The sequence below is a fragment of the Pseudonaja textilis genome, chromosome 2 (assembly GCF_049901715.1).
Source record: "Pseudonaja textilis isolate UNSWEBS1 chromosome 2, rPseTex1.2, whole genome shotgun sequence".
NCBI lineage: Eukaryota > Metazoa > Chordata > Lepidosauria > Squamata > Elapidae > Pseudonaja > Pseudonaja textilis.
Window position 1 is genome coordinate 82,664,127 of NC_141991.1, and position 17,053 is coordinate 82,681,179.

At 36.9% G+C, this 17,053-nt stretch overlaps 1 protein-coding gene across 1 annotated transcript; it reads right to left on the reverse strand.

Moving 5' to 3' along the window:
• Positions 1-9,362: 9,362 nt before the first annotated feature.
• YIPF5 (Yip1 domain family member 5) lies at positions 9,363-16,518 on the reverse strand. The gene is made up of 6 exons (XM_026696417.2): positions 16,436-16,518; positions 15,092-15,207; positions 13,756-13,928; positions 12,987-13,132; positions 11,449-11,630; positions 9,363-10,367 (listed from the first exon to the last, which is right to left on the reverse strand). The coding sequence occupies exons 2-6, from the start codon at positions 15,199-15,201 to the stop codon at positions 10,205-10,207; spliced, it is 774 nt and encodes a 257-aa protein (XP_026552202.1). The 5' UTR covers positions 15,202-15,207; positions 16,436-16,518; the 3' UTR covers positions 9,363-10,204.
• Positions 16,519-17,053: the final 535 nt, after the last annotated feature.

The window sequence follows — 17,053 nt, forward strand, 5'->3', positions numbered from 1 at the left end:
AGGAATTTTGCCCCCTGCACAGAGTATCCCTCCAGGGTGGGATTTTATCCAGGCCAGGGATGGATTCAATGCCAATGGCAGCCAGCACCAACACAACCCTGGTCTGAAGGGGGGTTGCCCAGACAGCAGCCACATCCCCTCCATCCGACCAGGGAACCAGGCCACACCCATCTTCCTCCTGGCAACCACAATCACAGCCCCAACTGGCAGCAAGGCCACAGGGACCCCTATTCCAGAGAGCCACCACCCAGCCAGGATACAGGGGGCCTACCCAGCCTACGTACACCACCCGGCCTCTTCTTCCATTCAAATACAACCTGCAGGGGCCTGGCATGTTGCACCTCTGCAACCATGACCCAGGCTGGACCAAATACCCTTTGAGGCCATATTCGATGGCTGCCATGAACATTTCAATTACTTCGTCACTCAAATTCAATCCCATATAGAACAATTTGGAGATCAATATGCCACAAAGCGCGATTTGGTTATGGCCATAACAAATGGGATGAATGAAGGGGATGCTTAACTACACAATGAACAAGCCCCCGAATTATATGATTTAAAAAGATTTATTCAATTATTATTTTTTTAACAAATTTTATTTAGTTTTTCACATTAAAAACAAAAATCTCTTTTTAGTGGACAACATATTTCCGGGTCATCGCCTTTACATACAAATAGGACAGCAATTATACATTCATATATGCATGCTTAATTCTATTATTATCTTTTCCATTCCAAATTTTCAGTAAGGAGAGAAACAAACACATTAATTCTTGCCTCTTTCATTAATCTCAGTCGAAACATCTTTTTGTTTCATTTCAATTATTTCAAATATAATCTTTTAATATTTATTTTACAAATAAAGATAAACAATATGTGTTTGCCTAATAATAATAATAATAAGTTGTTACTAATGTCTCTCCTTGCTTTTAATAATCTATATTAATTTATTAATTTAGTTGGTTCTTTAGTCTGTCATATTCCCTTTCCATTACACATTCTTTTTATAAATTCTAGATTAATACAAATTTTAACACTAAAAAAAAAAAACAAGTATAGGTTTCCCCGCTTTTACTGTTTTGAGTGTGACACCTCAATGATTAAAATATACCTTTATTCCCTCGTCTTGATTCCCAATAAACCATTATTTTTAAGAAGTTACAATAATAATCATTACATCTTTTCATTTGGATTCTGCAGCATATTCCCCCCCCCTTGATTTTTAATAAGAGTTATCATTATCTATATTACCCTATTTTCTAAATATTTTTAATTGCAGAAATATTCTTATTACCCCTTGTCACCCTGCAGAATCCCCTTTTTAATTCATCAACCATTATCTCTGAAAAAACAATTTCTTTTCAACATTTACTATTTCTTTATTTCCCCCTCTTTTCCCCATATCTTTTCTCATTCCAGTTTATATCCCTGTCTTTCTTAATATCTTCCTTTCCCCTCTTCTGCTGAGTCTTTCTGCCTTTCCTGACTTCACAGGTATTCCCCCTTTGATTGCCTTCTTAAATTTCTACTCTTTAACCTTACTTCTTTCCCCACTTCTTTGTGGTGTTCTTTGTGTTAATTGTCTATTTAAAATGTTTTCTCCTTGAATCTACTCCTCTTCCTCTGAAGCTCTTTCTTCTTGTTCTTCAATCACCATTTCCATTTTTTCTAACACAGAGCAAAGTGATTTGCCTCTTTCTTGTAGTAATTCTCTCATATTTTTAAGTTCCATTTTTAATTCCCGAAGAGATATCATCATTACACACTCTTATATTTTATGATCGTTAAAGTCCACCAAAAAAAACCCCACACCACTTTTACTTTCCTTCTTTCTTCTTTCAATTTTCTAAAGTTCTCAGTATTCCAGCCGTGGGTCTATACTAAAAGCATCATTCAATCCCACAGTCAGTCTTTCCTTGCTTTTTTCTTTATTCTGGTTCTGCTTTCACTTTCTAAGATTCTTACTTTGTTTCAATATTTCTTTAATATCCACACAAGTTCATTCAGAAACAGGATGCTTTCCCTTTTGTTTGAGCTCAAGTTTTTGTCAAAAGGTGGCACTCTCCATTATACAAAGTCTTCACCTTTTCCCCCTATGTAGGGTTTTTCGAACCTCAATATTCCAGCACAGTCCAGTCTCCAATTTGTAAACTGTATTATTATTATTTTTTGACAATCTTAAATCCAGCTTTATCTTATGCCTGTTTATTCCCAGAATATTTTAGTCCAATTTAGTTAAATCTTTAGTTCCAGCTTCTTCCTTTCCTGGTTTGAAGCCCTGCTTAGCTGTCAAAAATATTTTCTTTTTCCCCCCCTGTCCCTTTGTAATTTTGCTGCTCACTTTTCTTTTCTTAAAAATTCCACGTTACCTTAATCCCGGGGTACTTTTGTTTAGTTGTATTGCCCAGTTGTCCCAGTTCAGATGTTATCCACCTCTTTCTTCCCTCCTGCACAAATCTTAATCCAGCTGAGTCCTCCTCTTTGGGGTGGCCATTTTAAACCACCACTGCAGTTGTCTTCGGGTGGAAAAAGACCAAGCCCAGGGGGGGAGATGTGGCTCACCTCAACCTGGTTTGTGGCTTCCCCTTACTCCACTGCCCCTCCAAGGCAGCTTCAGCCCCTAATTGTAATAATTGGGGCTCTCCAACAAAAGAGCATGGACCATAGCCACAGAGAGTCATGATCTACAGTCTGTCAGTGAGGAGGCTCTGCCTTCTTCCAGATTTATTCAATTATTAAGACTCAGTTTTGAAAATCCAGACAGGGTAGTAGAGAATGAAGAAAAGTTAATGGAAATGAGGCAAGGCAAGTGACCCTTGTCAGAATTCATTTGGGACTTTAGAAGGGTCACAAGCCACCTTATGAATTGGCCTGAAAGAGTGACTTTACACTATTTTTAAAAAGCCATTGATCCAGAAGTAAAGAAGGCCTGTGAAATTAGGGGAATCCTAGAGACCTTACAATCCTGGTATGTTGCATCGCTCAACTTAGATTGCAGTATCAACCCACACAGGAAGCCCCTTTCCGGCAACCCCTGACTAAGAGAATTGTGGCGAGGAGACCGCCAACCAGACCAGCCAAAACACCTACCACGGTGCTGAAATGTTATCAATGTGGCCAAGCCAGTCATAGGGCAGCAGACTGTACCACAAGCCCACAGTTGAAGCCTAATAAAACTGTTAGAGGTCGGAAGAATCAAGGAAGACCTCCAACCAGGGGTGGGTTCACCAAACACAGATGGGAAAGCCCCCTCTGCGCAGATGGGAGCAACAGACCACCAGACCAACACCACATCCCTGAGAATCCGACCTGTGAAGATGACCTAATGGTGAGTGATCCCATCATACCTTTTACAGTTAAGGTCAAGTTAGTGGTACCAAACAGGGGGGAGGACGGGGAGTTAGAAGTTATCATTGATACTGGGTGTTCTAGATGTCTTATCAGATTCCCCATCATTGAACAATTGAGCATAAAGACTAACCTGCTAAAACGCCCAATCAGATTTGAGCAAGTGGATGGAACCTTAATTGGGAGGGACTCAGCCACACACCTGACAGAATTGATCAAGATGGAATTAGGGCCCCATCATGAACTCATAGGCTTCATAGTGGCCCCAAGATGTCAGAATCAATCATACTGGGACTTGTTTGGTTAGACAAATGATCCAGGATATCTCCACAACAAAACTCACAAGGCCATCACACAGCCCATTATACCAACATCAACTCCATCAACCAATCAAGAGGCAGCAGCGCAGCCAACCAGCCCAGCACACCAGCCCCCCCCCCAGTATTTATAGAGAGATGGCAGCTCCAGTCACCTACTGCTTGCACTGGCACAAAGCCGAAAGCACCAGCCTGAGGATGGTGAGTGGTACCTCGCCGAAACGTCTCCAAGATACTCTTAATCTTACACGGGAAAAGACCTGAACACACCTAGACAGACATACATACATACATACATACATATATATGGAATTCAGCTTTGTTCGGGTATTTTCCCATGTCATTATAGTTGTGCTTTTAAAGTTGTAGCAACGTTTCAGCAGAATCTCATCTGCCATCATCAGGCTTCCGTATTGTGTCACAATACAGAAGCCTGATGATGGCAGATGAGATTCTGCTGAAACGCTGCTACAACTTTAAAAGCACAACTACAATGACGTGGGAAAATACCGAACAAAGCTGAATGCCATACATATAAGTACCCAGTTAAAAAAGTTAATAATATATATATATATATATATATATATATATATATATATATATATATATATATATATATATATGTTTTCTGAGGTTCTCACGGGTATTTGTATGTGGATCTTTGGTTGTTGGGTTTCTCCCGCGTAAGATTCAAGTATCTAGGCAACGTTGCCTAGATACTTGAATCTTACGCGGGAGAAAACCCGAACAACCAAAGATCCATATATATATATATATATATATATATATATATATATATATATATATATATATATATATATATATTTGCTCAAAAAAATAAAGGGAACACTTAACACAATGTAACTCCAATTCAATCACACTTCTATGAAATCAAACTGTCCACTTAGGTAGCAACACTGATTGACAATCAATTTCACATGCTGTTGTGCAAATAGAATAGATAACAGGTGGAAAGCATAGGCAGGTAGCAAGACATCCCCAATTAAGGAGTGGTTCTGCAGGTGGTGACCACAGACCACTTCTCAGTTCCTATGCTTTGTGGCTGATGGTTTGGTCACTTTTGAATTCTGGAGGTGCTGTCAGGTAGTGCAGCTCATCCAGGATGGTACATCAATGCGAGCTGTGGCAAGAAGGTTTTCTGTGTCTGTCAGCATAGTGTCCAGAGCATGGAGGTGTTACCAGGAGATAGGCCAGTACATCAGGAGACGTGGAGGAGGCTGTAGGAGGGCAACAACCCAGCATCAGTACCGCTACCTCCGCCTTTGTGCAAGGAGGGATAGGAGGAGCACTGCCAGAGCCCTGCAAAATGACCTCCAGCGGGCCACAAATGTGCATGTGGCTGCTCAAATGGTTCAGAAACAGACTCCATGAGGGTGGTATGAGGGCCTGACGTCCACAGGTGGGGGTTTTGCTTACAGCCCAACACTGTGCAGGACATTTGGCATTTGCCAGAGAACACCAAGATTGGCAAATTTGCCACTGGCACCCTGTGCTCTTCACAGATGAAAGCAGGTTCACACTGAGCACATGTGACAGACGTGACAGGGTCTGGAGACACTGTGGAGAATGTTCTCCTGCCTGCAACATCCTCCAGCATGACCGGTTTGGCAGTGGGTCAGTAATGGTGTGAGGTGACAACTCTTTAGGGGGCCGCACAGCTCTCCATGTGCTCACCAGAGGTAGCCTGACTGCCATTAGGTACCGAGATGAGATCCATAGACCCCTTGTGAGACCATATGCTGGTGTGGTTGGCCCTGGGTTCCTCCTAATGCACGACAATGCTAGACCTCATGTGGCTGGAGTGTGTCAGCAGTTCCTGCAAGACGAAGGCATTGATGCTATGGACTGGCCCACCCGTTCCCCAGACTTGAATCCAATTGAGCACATCTGGGACATCATGTCTTGCTCCATCCACCAATGCCACATTGCACCACAGATTGTCCAGGAGTTGGGGGGGTCCAGGTGTGGGAGGAGATCCCTCAGGAGACCATCTGCCACCTCATGAGGAGCATGCCCAGGCATTGTAGGGAGGTCATACAGGCAGCCACACACACTACTGGAGGCCACACACGCTACTGAGCCTCATGTTGACTTGTTTTAAGGACATTACATCAAAGTTGGATCAGCCCGTAGTGGTTTTTTCCACTTTAATTTTGAGTGTAACTCCAAATCCAGATCTCCATGGGTTGCTAAATTTGATTTCCATTGATAATTTTTGTGTGATTTTGTTGTCAGCACATTCAACTATGTAATAAACAAAGTATTTAATAAGAATATTTCATTCATTCAGATCTAGGATGTCTTATTTTTGTGTTCCCTTTATTTTTTTGAGCAGTGTATATATCCTAAATAAGGGTCTTTAAATTAGCCATTATGCAAGTTAGCCACAAAATTATTCTTTAATTCATTTGTTAAAAAGTCCAAAGTTAAGGTAAAGTTGAGCTGATTAATATATCTCATAATAGCACAATATTTTAGGATGAGAAGCAGATGTGCTCAGGAAAGAATTTGAGCTTTCATATCTATTAGAACAGTTTGGAATATGATTAGTTCTTATTTGAAAAAGTAATCACTGTAATTTAGTTGCACAAACACAGAACACTGTGATCCCTGAGCAGATAATGTTCTTCATTAAAACAGAGTGAATAACTTTGTACTTTGGGGCAGATATATCACAATCATCAGAATGCAATGTATTATTTTAAAATACTCTGCAATTATATTTAGATCAAAAATATCATCCTATACATACCTATTCAAAATTAATTCCTACTAAATTCCAGCTTAGTTGGTAGGTTTGTAGCCAAATGCCAATGAAAAGAAAAAGAAAAACTTCACCTCTTGGGAAACACAAAGATGAAAATTAATGTTTCCAAAGTAGCCCGATGCTCATGTCCTGTAAATTGGGAGGAGAATCATTTCAGAATAATTTTGATAAGTAAGGTATACATACAATGCATTTCAATGGATATGAATAACTAGCACTTATAAAGCCTCAGGACTGAGATCTAACGCAACTGATATTCCAGAAATGGGATCCTGTGTTCTTAAGGACACATGGAATTGCTATAATTGCTTATGGCATCATAATAGGCTTTTTTTTGTTGACTTCAAAAGGGGTTGAGTTGAATTTTGTTTCTGTTGAAGTTTGAATCAAAACATTGAATTAAATTACTCACTGTAGTCTCAGCCCTCAAACTCCAACCAGCATTTTGCTTGCTTCTCATGTTCCTATGAATTTCCCCCAGTTATGAGCAAACCTGTGTTTTGTACTCTTGTTTTATTAAGATTGTAATTGAAACTCTGAATCTCAGTACATTCCTAGAAGACTCCATAAGAACACCATAATTTCAAGAGTGATATTCTTGGTGGGGTGCTTTCAGAGATAAAGTGTGATGGAGAAGGCAGGATATTGCACAGCAGTTACATAGCTTTTGATGGATGGTGTCATTGGTGATAAATACTACATGCCCATCCTATCTGTGCAATATCTGTGCAATACCCAAAGAAGGTAGAGAAGATATGGCTTGTAGAAATTTTGCCTTTGTTGTCTTTTCAGATGTCTTGATGCTTCCGTCCCTCAGAAATTAGTCAAAATAATAAGGAATAAATTGCCTATTTTTCTCAGATCAATTTTCCAGCTTCTCTCCCTACAACCCTGTTTTTATCTCCTACAGCTTCACAGTGCAGCTTCTCGTCACTTATCTGTTCATCCCTAATTCTGCATTATCTATGCAAAGTGACAAAGAATACGTCCCTTCAACCAAGCAATTCACATTACCCCACAGCCTGCTTTTGACTTTTCAGCCTTCTCTTCCAGTCCTTAGTGAAGCTTCTTCAAGTTGGGTGACTTTGGTTTTTGAAACAAGTATGGTTGATTCACTTCCCATTCAGAGGTGGGGCTATTTTATGTACCAGCTTCAAGGGGCACAGCCCACCTTCACAGCTTTGCACAAATTTGTAAGTTAAAAAACATATGCGTCAATCTGAAAACTTGGATTCCTGAAGAAAAAAGATCATAGTCTTTAGTTTTGTTTTGTAATGAGAACCACTCATTATTTTTTCCCCTGACCTCTAACCAATCACCCATTATTAAGACCATTTCATTTATTGAGTGATTGCTACATTTGGAAAGTTTTATTGAGCTTTCATAAAGAAATGAATCTAAATTAAGTCCATTTTACCTGCTTGACCTTATTGGCATGCTTGACATCTGAAAACTCTAAAATAATACCCAGAGTTCTCTCTGCAGAAGCAGTGCTAATTCCTTCAGAAAAGCAGGCACTTCAATATGCTTTGATATGAAATCTAATGCTTCATACTAATTTGCCCAGACAAATTATGCTAATCCATCTATTATTTTAAATCCCATCGGAATCCTCCTTTTAAAAAATAATTGCATTGCCTATTGAACTGAAAATTATAAAGTATTCAATCTTGGAGATACGCTATATAGTTTTTGCTAGAATCCCATTTGTCTGATTTTAAGGTCCTCACTGCTACATTTTTTTTTCAAAAGCAACATGATACAAAATAGAATTATCCTAGAAGATTCAGTAGGCATGCCATTTAAATCTAAAACTTTTGCCATTTTAAAAAATGCACTATTAAATTCAAGCAACACTGTTATTTTTTGAAACATCTTACATTTTTAAGAGTCCCAAGGCCATTCATGAAAAGTACTGGTTCAAAAGCCTATCACAACATTGAGGGTAGATTTTATATAATTGTTGCAGAACCTCATTCTCTGTGTGAGTTCATTTTATTTAACAGATTAACAGAATCAGAAGGGATCTTGGGAAGGGGGCATCTTCTAGTCCAACCCAATGTTCAAGTGAACATACCTAACACTTCTATTTTCCCCACAACCACCCTGTGAGGCGAGCTGATCAGAGAATAACTGGGCCACAGTCATCAAGTTTGCTTTCGTGCCTAAGGTAGGACTAAAATTAAGTCTCCTGGTTTCTAGCATGATGCCTTAACCACTATAACAAATATCTCTATCCTGTTGTTCTGCTATAAATGAATTCTAAGTATGTAGAGGCAATAATAAAGACAAACCACATTATTTGCCAACATTGCTTTTATATAGCAAAGCCCAACAAAGCTGTTTCTCATGGTACGAAAGGTCCAACCATTGGGGCAGCAGGATAGTTCATTTGCATGTGAAATCATATGAATTAAATATCATAGGGGGGGAAATGCCAAAATCTGGAATGTAGTTTATAATACAAATATCAGAAATCTGACTGTGTAAAGAAGTCTGAATTTCTTATAAGCATTTAATAGGTAAGTCAACAACTCATGTGTGAAAACAGCGTATGAAGAGCTCTGCAGTAGCTCAGGGGTGGGGATGGGGGCGGTTGGAAGAACCAAAGAAAGCTGTATTTGTTCACCAGCATTGCTCAATGAGATACTTTAAAAAATCTACTCTTGTAATAAGCTTGCAAAGAACATATGTTAGCCATTTCACTTTGTTATTCCCTAACATTAAAATAAGTCATTGTCACATTTTTTAATGGTGTACAAGGTTTCCATGTCAATTAAATCTTGTTTTTGTCATTATGGCTGGAATCCAAACACAATATTTCTTGATGACCATGATACTGCAGTTGTTACAGCTGCTTAAATTTAAGATGGATTGTACTACATCATAATTTAAACAATGTTGGCTCAGTGGGAATAAATTTTTATTCAAATAAATACCTAAGCAATTTTGTAGTGGACAATATTACAGTAAAGGAAATTACTAAAAGGAAAAATGTTGTAAGAACATTTTGAGAAAATTTAATCTGTGTGTTCTATACTAGACTGCAATACTGATACTTGTCAAAGCTATTTTCTAAAACAATCTTTAGGTGAACTACTGGAATTCTCAAGTTTAGCATAAAAAGCACTCTCCCACAGGTATATAAGATGACAGAACTATTTACAAAGTACTGTATATATAAAATGAAATAAACACAATAACTTTGAGCCTGGACAGATGTTTAGATTGTAAAGAAAAAGAACTGGAGGATAATAAAAAAGCTGAAAAATTATATATGGGATCCATTTTGTGTTTGCTTTCAGATTAAATGTTATTGTAAGAAATGTTCTTACTTTGCTAAGTTGATAAAATGGGAAATGTTTGTCATTTAAATTTGTTGCTGTATATTACTGTGGGAAAACATGTTAATGATTTCACTTTCTTTTGTCAATAAAAATTTCTGAACTACAAAAATTTTCAAAAAATAATGTTTTGCAGGTTATAGGACTGAAGAGTTTTACATTTTAAACAGCATAATTAGCTTGTTTGAAAGCTGAAGCCTTTATAGGTCAATGTAAAAATGTATTTAAGAGTCCTATAAAAAGAAACACAAAAAGAACACTTTGTTATTGTTGCTCCAGACAATAATTCAAATATTAATCTTTAAAGACAGCAGCCCAACAGTTGATTTCTGGTCCCAGTTTAAGCATCCCAAGTAAAAGCTTTCAGTTCGGCTCATTTAAGTCCAGTAATTAAGACAGTCAGCTCAAAACACAGAAATGAGGGCGAAGACTCCATATAATAAAGCACAGGGATATGCTACTAGAAGTTGTTGTCTTTCCATTGCTAAGGCTGAAATGAAGAGCTTGGAGGCCGAAAAACTACACCATCCAATAATTCCAGCAGCAAGAATAATTCCCATCATGCCTCTGAAAACAACAATAACAGGAAAGGAATCAAGCGCTGATACTATCACATAACTTTATATATATCAGAACAGTTTTACACTGGATACATTCCAAGTGTGTTATCCAATTATACAGGTTTTAAGCACTACATTATTTTCTGGCCAAAACTGTTGTTAACATTCCTAATTCAAATGTTCAAACGCCTCCACCTAGAGATTGTTAATATAATTTTTTTGCCACAGAACTAGTACTTACATAGATCTCAGTATACATGAGGAAATGTATATATACCTGAATGTTGTTCAGCTTTATGTAACACTTTAGAGTGTTAAATTGCATAAGTATGATCTTGTTCTGAATTTGGTGAAATCAGACAGAGTTTCCTTTTAATAAGCTTCAGAAATTCACCCATTTTAGAAAGTCACTCTAAATAATTTTCCCTGACTAATGTAAAATGTTAGGGAATTGTTGCAAAGAAAAAAATAATGATAGAAGCTTGTATTGTACTTTGTACCACAGCATTCCAGTTTCTTATTTACTTATGATTAAAATTATTTTGAAAACAAGAAAATGAGAGGGGATAGGAAACCTTGTTAATGGGAAAGGACACATCTGCAGGACCAGACTGCCCACTTCTGACTAAAAGATCCAACACAAAATATTGTGCTGAGAACTACTATTCCATAGTTTTAAACTAAAATGTCTGTGGCACTTGCATTTTGAAAGTGCTACAGTATCACATACTTTTTCACTGGCTTCATTTTGTTATTTGGATTGAGAGGTAGAATTTCAAAATATGTTTTAAAATGTTTTCTTTATAAGCGAGATAACAGATTGCAAAAAAGAGTAAAAATTCAAATATTTTTTCCAATATTATTATTTGATGAAAAAGTGTTCCTTTCCAGGCAAATAGGACCAAAAATATAAGCACTCTATAAATTAAAAAAAAAAACACAGAAATCAAATTCAGTTTGAAATTATACCTAGTAAAGCTTTTTTAAAATTCTACATAAATTCACATTCATTTGAGTACATTTTTTATGGTGAACAATAATATATGGTATTATTAAATGGCATTGTAATGGTCTTTGCTATCACTTACTGTAAGGAAAATACAGCTGCAAAGCTTGAAAGTATGATCATAGGAAGAAGACAATATCCTAAGACACTTGCAACACAACCGAATGAGACACCTGTCATACTCATTAGATTCAGGAGACAGAACATTCCTAGACACCCTATTGCACTAATTCCATATACATAGCCAAACTGAATTTTTCCAGCCTAAAAAAAAAGAGAGAGGGAAAAATATATTAACATTTTGGATATATTTTAGGAAGAGATTTTGCAGAGACAAACGAAGCATGTAAAATAAAATTAAGTGAGTACCAGATACTTTTTCAGTAACAATGAAGATTTTTGAAACCTTAGAAATAAGATTATCTTCATATTATTGCACATTCATGTTTCAAACTTTTTTACATTAGTTAAAAAATAGGTTTCTCACATAAAATTAATGTCACCAATCCACTGCTTTATATAATTCAATCAAGTTTAGATAGAAATACCAGCAATACAAATATATATCTAATGAACCAGTACAGCTATTTGGATCCGGAGTAGAAGAGGTATTTTGGCAGGTGCCTGGGTGTGCTTGCTGAATTTGTCAGCACCTCCTTAATAACACTGTGCCATTTCCTGTGTTTGCTCACAGTGGCCACCATGATTTCAGGAAAATAATAGAGAACCACAATAAAGTACAAAAAAGTTAGTAAACCCTGTTGCCGTCTCTTGAATGCTTTTTTAATGAGGTGTGCCTTAATTAAGTGCCGATAGATGCAGTAAGTATGCCCCATCTGCTCCAAAGCTTCCTCTCGTCTTTGAATAGCTATGCATCCCTACAAGCTAGCTTTTTAAAGCAACAGATGAAGCACCACTTAAGTATTTTTAAGGAGCATTGTTCATAAAAGTAATCCCAGTGATGTATCATTAATGCCTAAGTCTATATAAAAACACTGAATCACTTAAAAAAGAAGGAATAGAAAAGAATTCTTTATTGGCCAAGTGTGGTTGGGCACACAAGGAATTTGTCTTGGTGCAGATACTTTCACTATACATAAAAGAAAAGATACATTCATCAAGTATCATAAGGTATAACATTTAATGATAGTCATAGGGTACAATAAGCAATCAAATCATACTAGGAAACAGTCAATATAAATCATACAAGCAACAAAGTTACAATCATACAGTCACAAGTGGGAGGGGATGGGTGATAAGGAATGATGAGGGAAGGGAAGAGGAAACTGTAATTTCCTACAGCATTTTGAAAAATATATATTTTTATGAGAATTTATATATCACCGGGCTACAGACTGGGGACCCTATTTTAAATTAGTCTGAGTGTAGTAAATGGGAATATCCAGCAACAGTTCTTGTCTTTCTCACTTTGTGAATCAGGAACAAGGCTCCAAATAATGACCATAAGACTGTAATTCACATTCTTCAATAGAAATTATATTCATCCCTGTGTATCATTATAAATTACTGATATTTAAATGACTGAGTCCTGATTTTTGTTTGCTTTAAATTTGTAACTTTCAAACTGACAGGACTATATCTATAGTAATGAAATCTTACCAACAATAAAGTGGCTCCAAAGGCTAGGCAGAAGACCATAGGTCCTGCCAGATCAGTTTCATTCATAATGTTGCCATCTGCAGCTTTTAATGGATGCAGTACTGTTAGAGTCTTCTGCCAGATATGGTCAAAATTTATTCCTAGTTCTGTAGATCAAATTAAGAACACAGATTTAATGGATTAATCAAATTTAAGAGTCCTTCTCAATTATAGTTGCATCCACGTGGATTATAAAATGCAGAACATTCAAATAACAATAATTTACAACAGAAAATGATCAACCACCCAGATCAGGAAACGCTACTAAACCAATTACACAAACATAAAAAGTGTATCAGAAAAAATGCTCCTAACCCACTCTGCCCCATTCCTTCTGAAACAAGAGAGATCTTCAGGGCTTTGCAGGAGCCTTGGATAATTGAAGTGGATCCACATTTCTGTATTAAATTGGAGATCCTCTTAGATCACCAAATGTAAGAGACCAAGTATATTACTAGCTGCATTAATCATCTTAATTTGTAAAAAGTCACCCTATCTCAATTTCTTATGGAGTTTTTTTGTTGCTTTATTTAGTTCTCTTAAAGGATCATGCTAGCTAAAGAAATGAAGTGAAATTAAATGCCAAGAATGAAGCAAAATTAAATATTAAAAATTGCTCTTTACATTAACATACATACATGCACACAAACTTCATCATCAGCTATGATTACTCCTTTGTACTCATGTATTTTGGCTGACATGGAAATTCTGCAAGGAATAAAAATCAAACCTTCTAGTAACGGAGGTTCATCCTCAAAATTGCTTCCATAGAAAGATTGTGATGAAGATGCGGGGTATGCTGGTGCTGGATGAAGAATTTGACCAGTGTATGGCTGCTGAGGTTGCATCATCTCTGGAGGGACATATCCACCTTGTTGAGAATATTCATAGCCACTGTACTGCCTGCAGAAAAGAGAACTTAAATGTTTATCATATGAAAACAGAATCTTTCTTTGTCACAGATGCAAGTTTAAGGAACTACAATATTAGCTAAGCCCCAAAGTACCTATTCCATAAAAAAAGTCATCATTGTACACTGATTATCACATTGACACAAACTGTAAATATTCTACATAGTTCCTGAAGAAACCTTTTTATTAAATTTGTTTGCCGCCCTCTTCACCACAAGAAAATTAATGGAATATATTTATATAAACATTATTTACATAAAGAAAACATCAATGATCGCAACATATCAAAATTATTTACAGGATAATTCTGATTAAAATTACATGCATTTATTTTACCTTACTTTCTAATATGAAAAAATACAATTTCTCACTTTAAATTTGTTATAACTTTCCAACTTACCCAACATCTTTGTCAAATTATTACCAAGTAAAACTCAAATATTATAATATAGTCCTTCTTCCAAGATAATGATTACTTTGCTTTCCCATCTACTGCCATATAAAATAACTGATACTAGCATATACTTCAGGTTTTATGACATATAGGTCACCATGTATCTATTGTGACATATAGGGACATTGCCAAACTTAAGGAAGAGGAGTTTTCAATGTCAGTATTTTCAGAAAACTTTCTTGCAAATAACCAATGATGTATGTTTAAAGACAAATTTTATACTGAAGAATGATTAACCCATGCAACTTCAGATTCAAATATTTGAATCAATAAACTAATGATAGGTACACTATTTGGTAAGTGTGCCACATATTAAGAAGTTCTGTAGCAGTTCATACTTGCTGTATAAAAGAATAATTCAATATGTATTAACATAACATCCGACTAGTATTAGCCTAACCAAGTCCAACAGGTTATAAGTAATCTTGGTTGAACATCAGTGAATGCTGCTGTCTGACTAAATTTTTACATTCAGCCATTTTCTGAAATTCTTCTGATCTGCATTATGGATTTATCTTAGGAGTTTCTTGTTTCCAGTAGATTGAAGTTATTTTGAGAAATGTGATCTAAATAAATAAAACCCTTTAGATATAAAAGTGGCATGATTGTCAGAAATTAAATAAAATCGAACATTCCAGCCAAATAAAAATATCAGACAATAAAATATTGGCTATTTGAAACAATTAAAAAAGTCAAATTACTTGCTATATGCTGCTCCTCCTCCAGCATCTCCTCCATATTGTTGTGCTTGATCATCAATACTGTAACTTGTCTGATAGAAATCTGTATTTAAATTATCAAATCCAGACATTGCTATCTGTAAAATAAATATTTCTGTTACTATTTTTAAAAACAATCACTCAAAGCATGGCCTTTCTAGGAATATCTTCATCTATCAAACACCAAGAGTAAATTACACAATATTTTGGAAAAAATGTGTTCAGTCAAACACTAAATTACTTAAGATACTTGCACTGCTGTGCATCCAGTTTTAGCTAAAAAGAGAAAAAGGACCACAACATTTTATAATATAGCATCTGATTTTCCTCAAATTGCCTAAGAAAAGTACAAGTAGTTCTCAACTTACCACAACTGAGCCCAAAATTTTGGTTGCTAAGTGAGACATTTAAGTTAGTTTTCCCCCATTTTACTACCTTTTTTGCCAAAGTTGTTAAGTGGAATCACTACACTTGTAAAATTAGTAACACGGTTGTTAATGAATCTGGATTCCCCACTGACTTTGCTTGTCAGAAAGTCACAAAAGGGGATCAAATGACCCTGGGACACTGCAAAGGTCATAAATAGGAGTTTGTTGCCAAGCACCTGAATTTTGATCATATTTCTAGGGGGATGCTGTAACGGTTGTTGAAGTGTGGAATATGTTCATAAGTCACTTTTTTCCAGTGATGTTTTAAGTTTGGATGGTCATTCAACGAACTGTGGTAAGTGGAGGACCACTTGTACCAACTCCAACGTAACCTACATTATTATATTAAGATCTATATATTTTTCAATGTATTCTATCATCTGTTAAGTGTTGGTGCCACGCAATTTGGCAGTTCGAATCCCACCAGGCTCAAGGTTGACTCAGCCTTCCATCCTTTCTTCCAAGGTGGGTAAAATGAGGACCCAGATTGTTGGGGGCAATATATTGACTCTCTAAAACCATTTAGAGAGGGCTGTAAAGCACTATAAAGCGGTATATAAGTCTAAGTGGTATTGCTATTAGAGCTTCGGGACGTCAAAGGACCCGGTGATGATGAGAAACACGGGATCCGGAGAACAGGGGAAAAAAAACAACGTTGGGTCTCGAGAGACCACTAGCAATATTAGGGCATTTCAGACACGCACTCCGAAATCCCGTCCTTGCAGCCAGGAAAAAAAACAAAACACAAAGGCGAAAAGAAGCGAAGGAAGATGCTCTCTCTCTCCGCCTGATATACGTTTCTCTGAAGGAGCGTCAGCTCTCTTGACAAACTCCCCTCTCCCGAAGCTCCCCGTCCTCGGAAGCCACCTTTCCCGGCGAGGCAACGACTCCCCCTCACCTGCCCTCCTCGCGCCGTCGGGAGCGACCCCTTCTTCCTCCCCGCTTTATCCCGCTCTCGGGGAAGCGACGTGTCAGAGACCCAAGAGGAACTACTTCCGGGTTGCGGAAGCGAAGTGGCAAAACGCAACAGACGTTTCCTAGCGGAAGCCACTCTCTCTCTCTCTCCCCCCACATCTCCATGGTCAAGCTTTCCAATGGGGATGGGGATATCAAACACGAGCGGGCGGAACTAGTTCAACATGCCTAGTTAGGGTTTCAGCTTCTTCCCTGGAGCCCTGTCCTTCCTTGTAGATCCGCTTATATAAATATATATAATATATATATATAAATATAAATATATATTATATAAATATAAATATAACCTCAGCTTGTATATATTATCCGAATATGTTAAGGGGGAAAGTGGATATTCTTTTATATAAATATAAACATGTATATACAAAATTATTTTATACAAATATAAATATTATTTCATACAAATATTTTGTATAGCTTTGGTATAGCTTTGGTAGCTATAAGCTGTGATCTGAAGGGCAGTCAAATATGTAGAAAAGCTTTTGTTGATCTGTAGTGATCTCCCTGATTCCACCCCCAAAAAAAAATCTGAAATGGTAAA

Excerpts from the sequence above, each read along its gene's own strand:
- YIPF5 (XM_026696417.2), bottom strand. The coding sequence starts at position 15,201 with ATGTCTGGATTTGATAATTTAAATACAGATTTCTATCAGACAAGTTAC. Across the intron at positions 13,929-15,091 it reads GGAGGAGCAGCATATAGCAA|GCAGTACAGTGGCTATGAAT; the intron begins GTAATTTGACTT and ends TCTTTTCTGCAG. Across the intron at positions 11,631-12,986 it reads TTGGAGCCACTTTATTGTTG|GCTGGAAAAATTCAGTTTGG; the intron begins GTAAGATTTCAT and ends CTTTTTTTTTAG.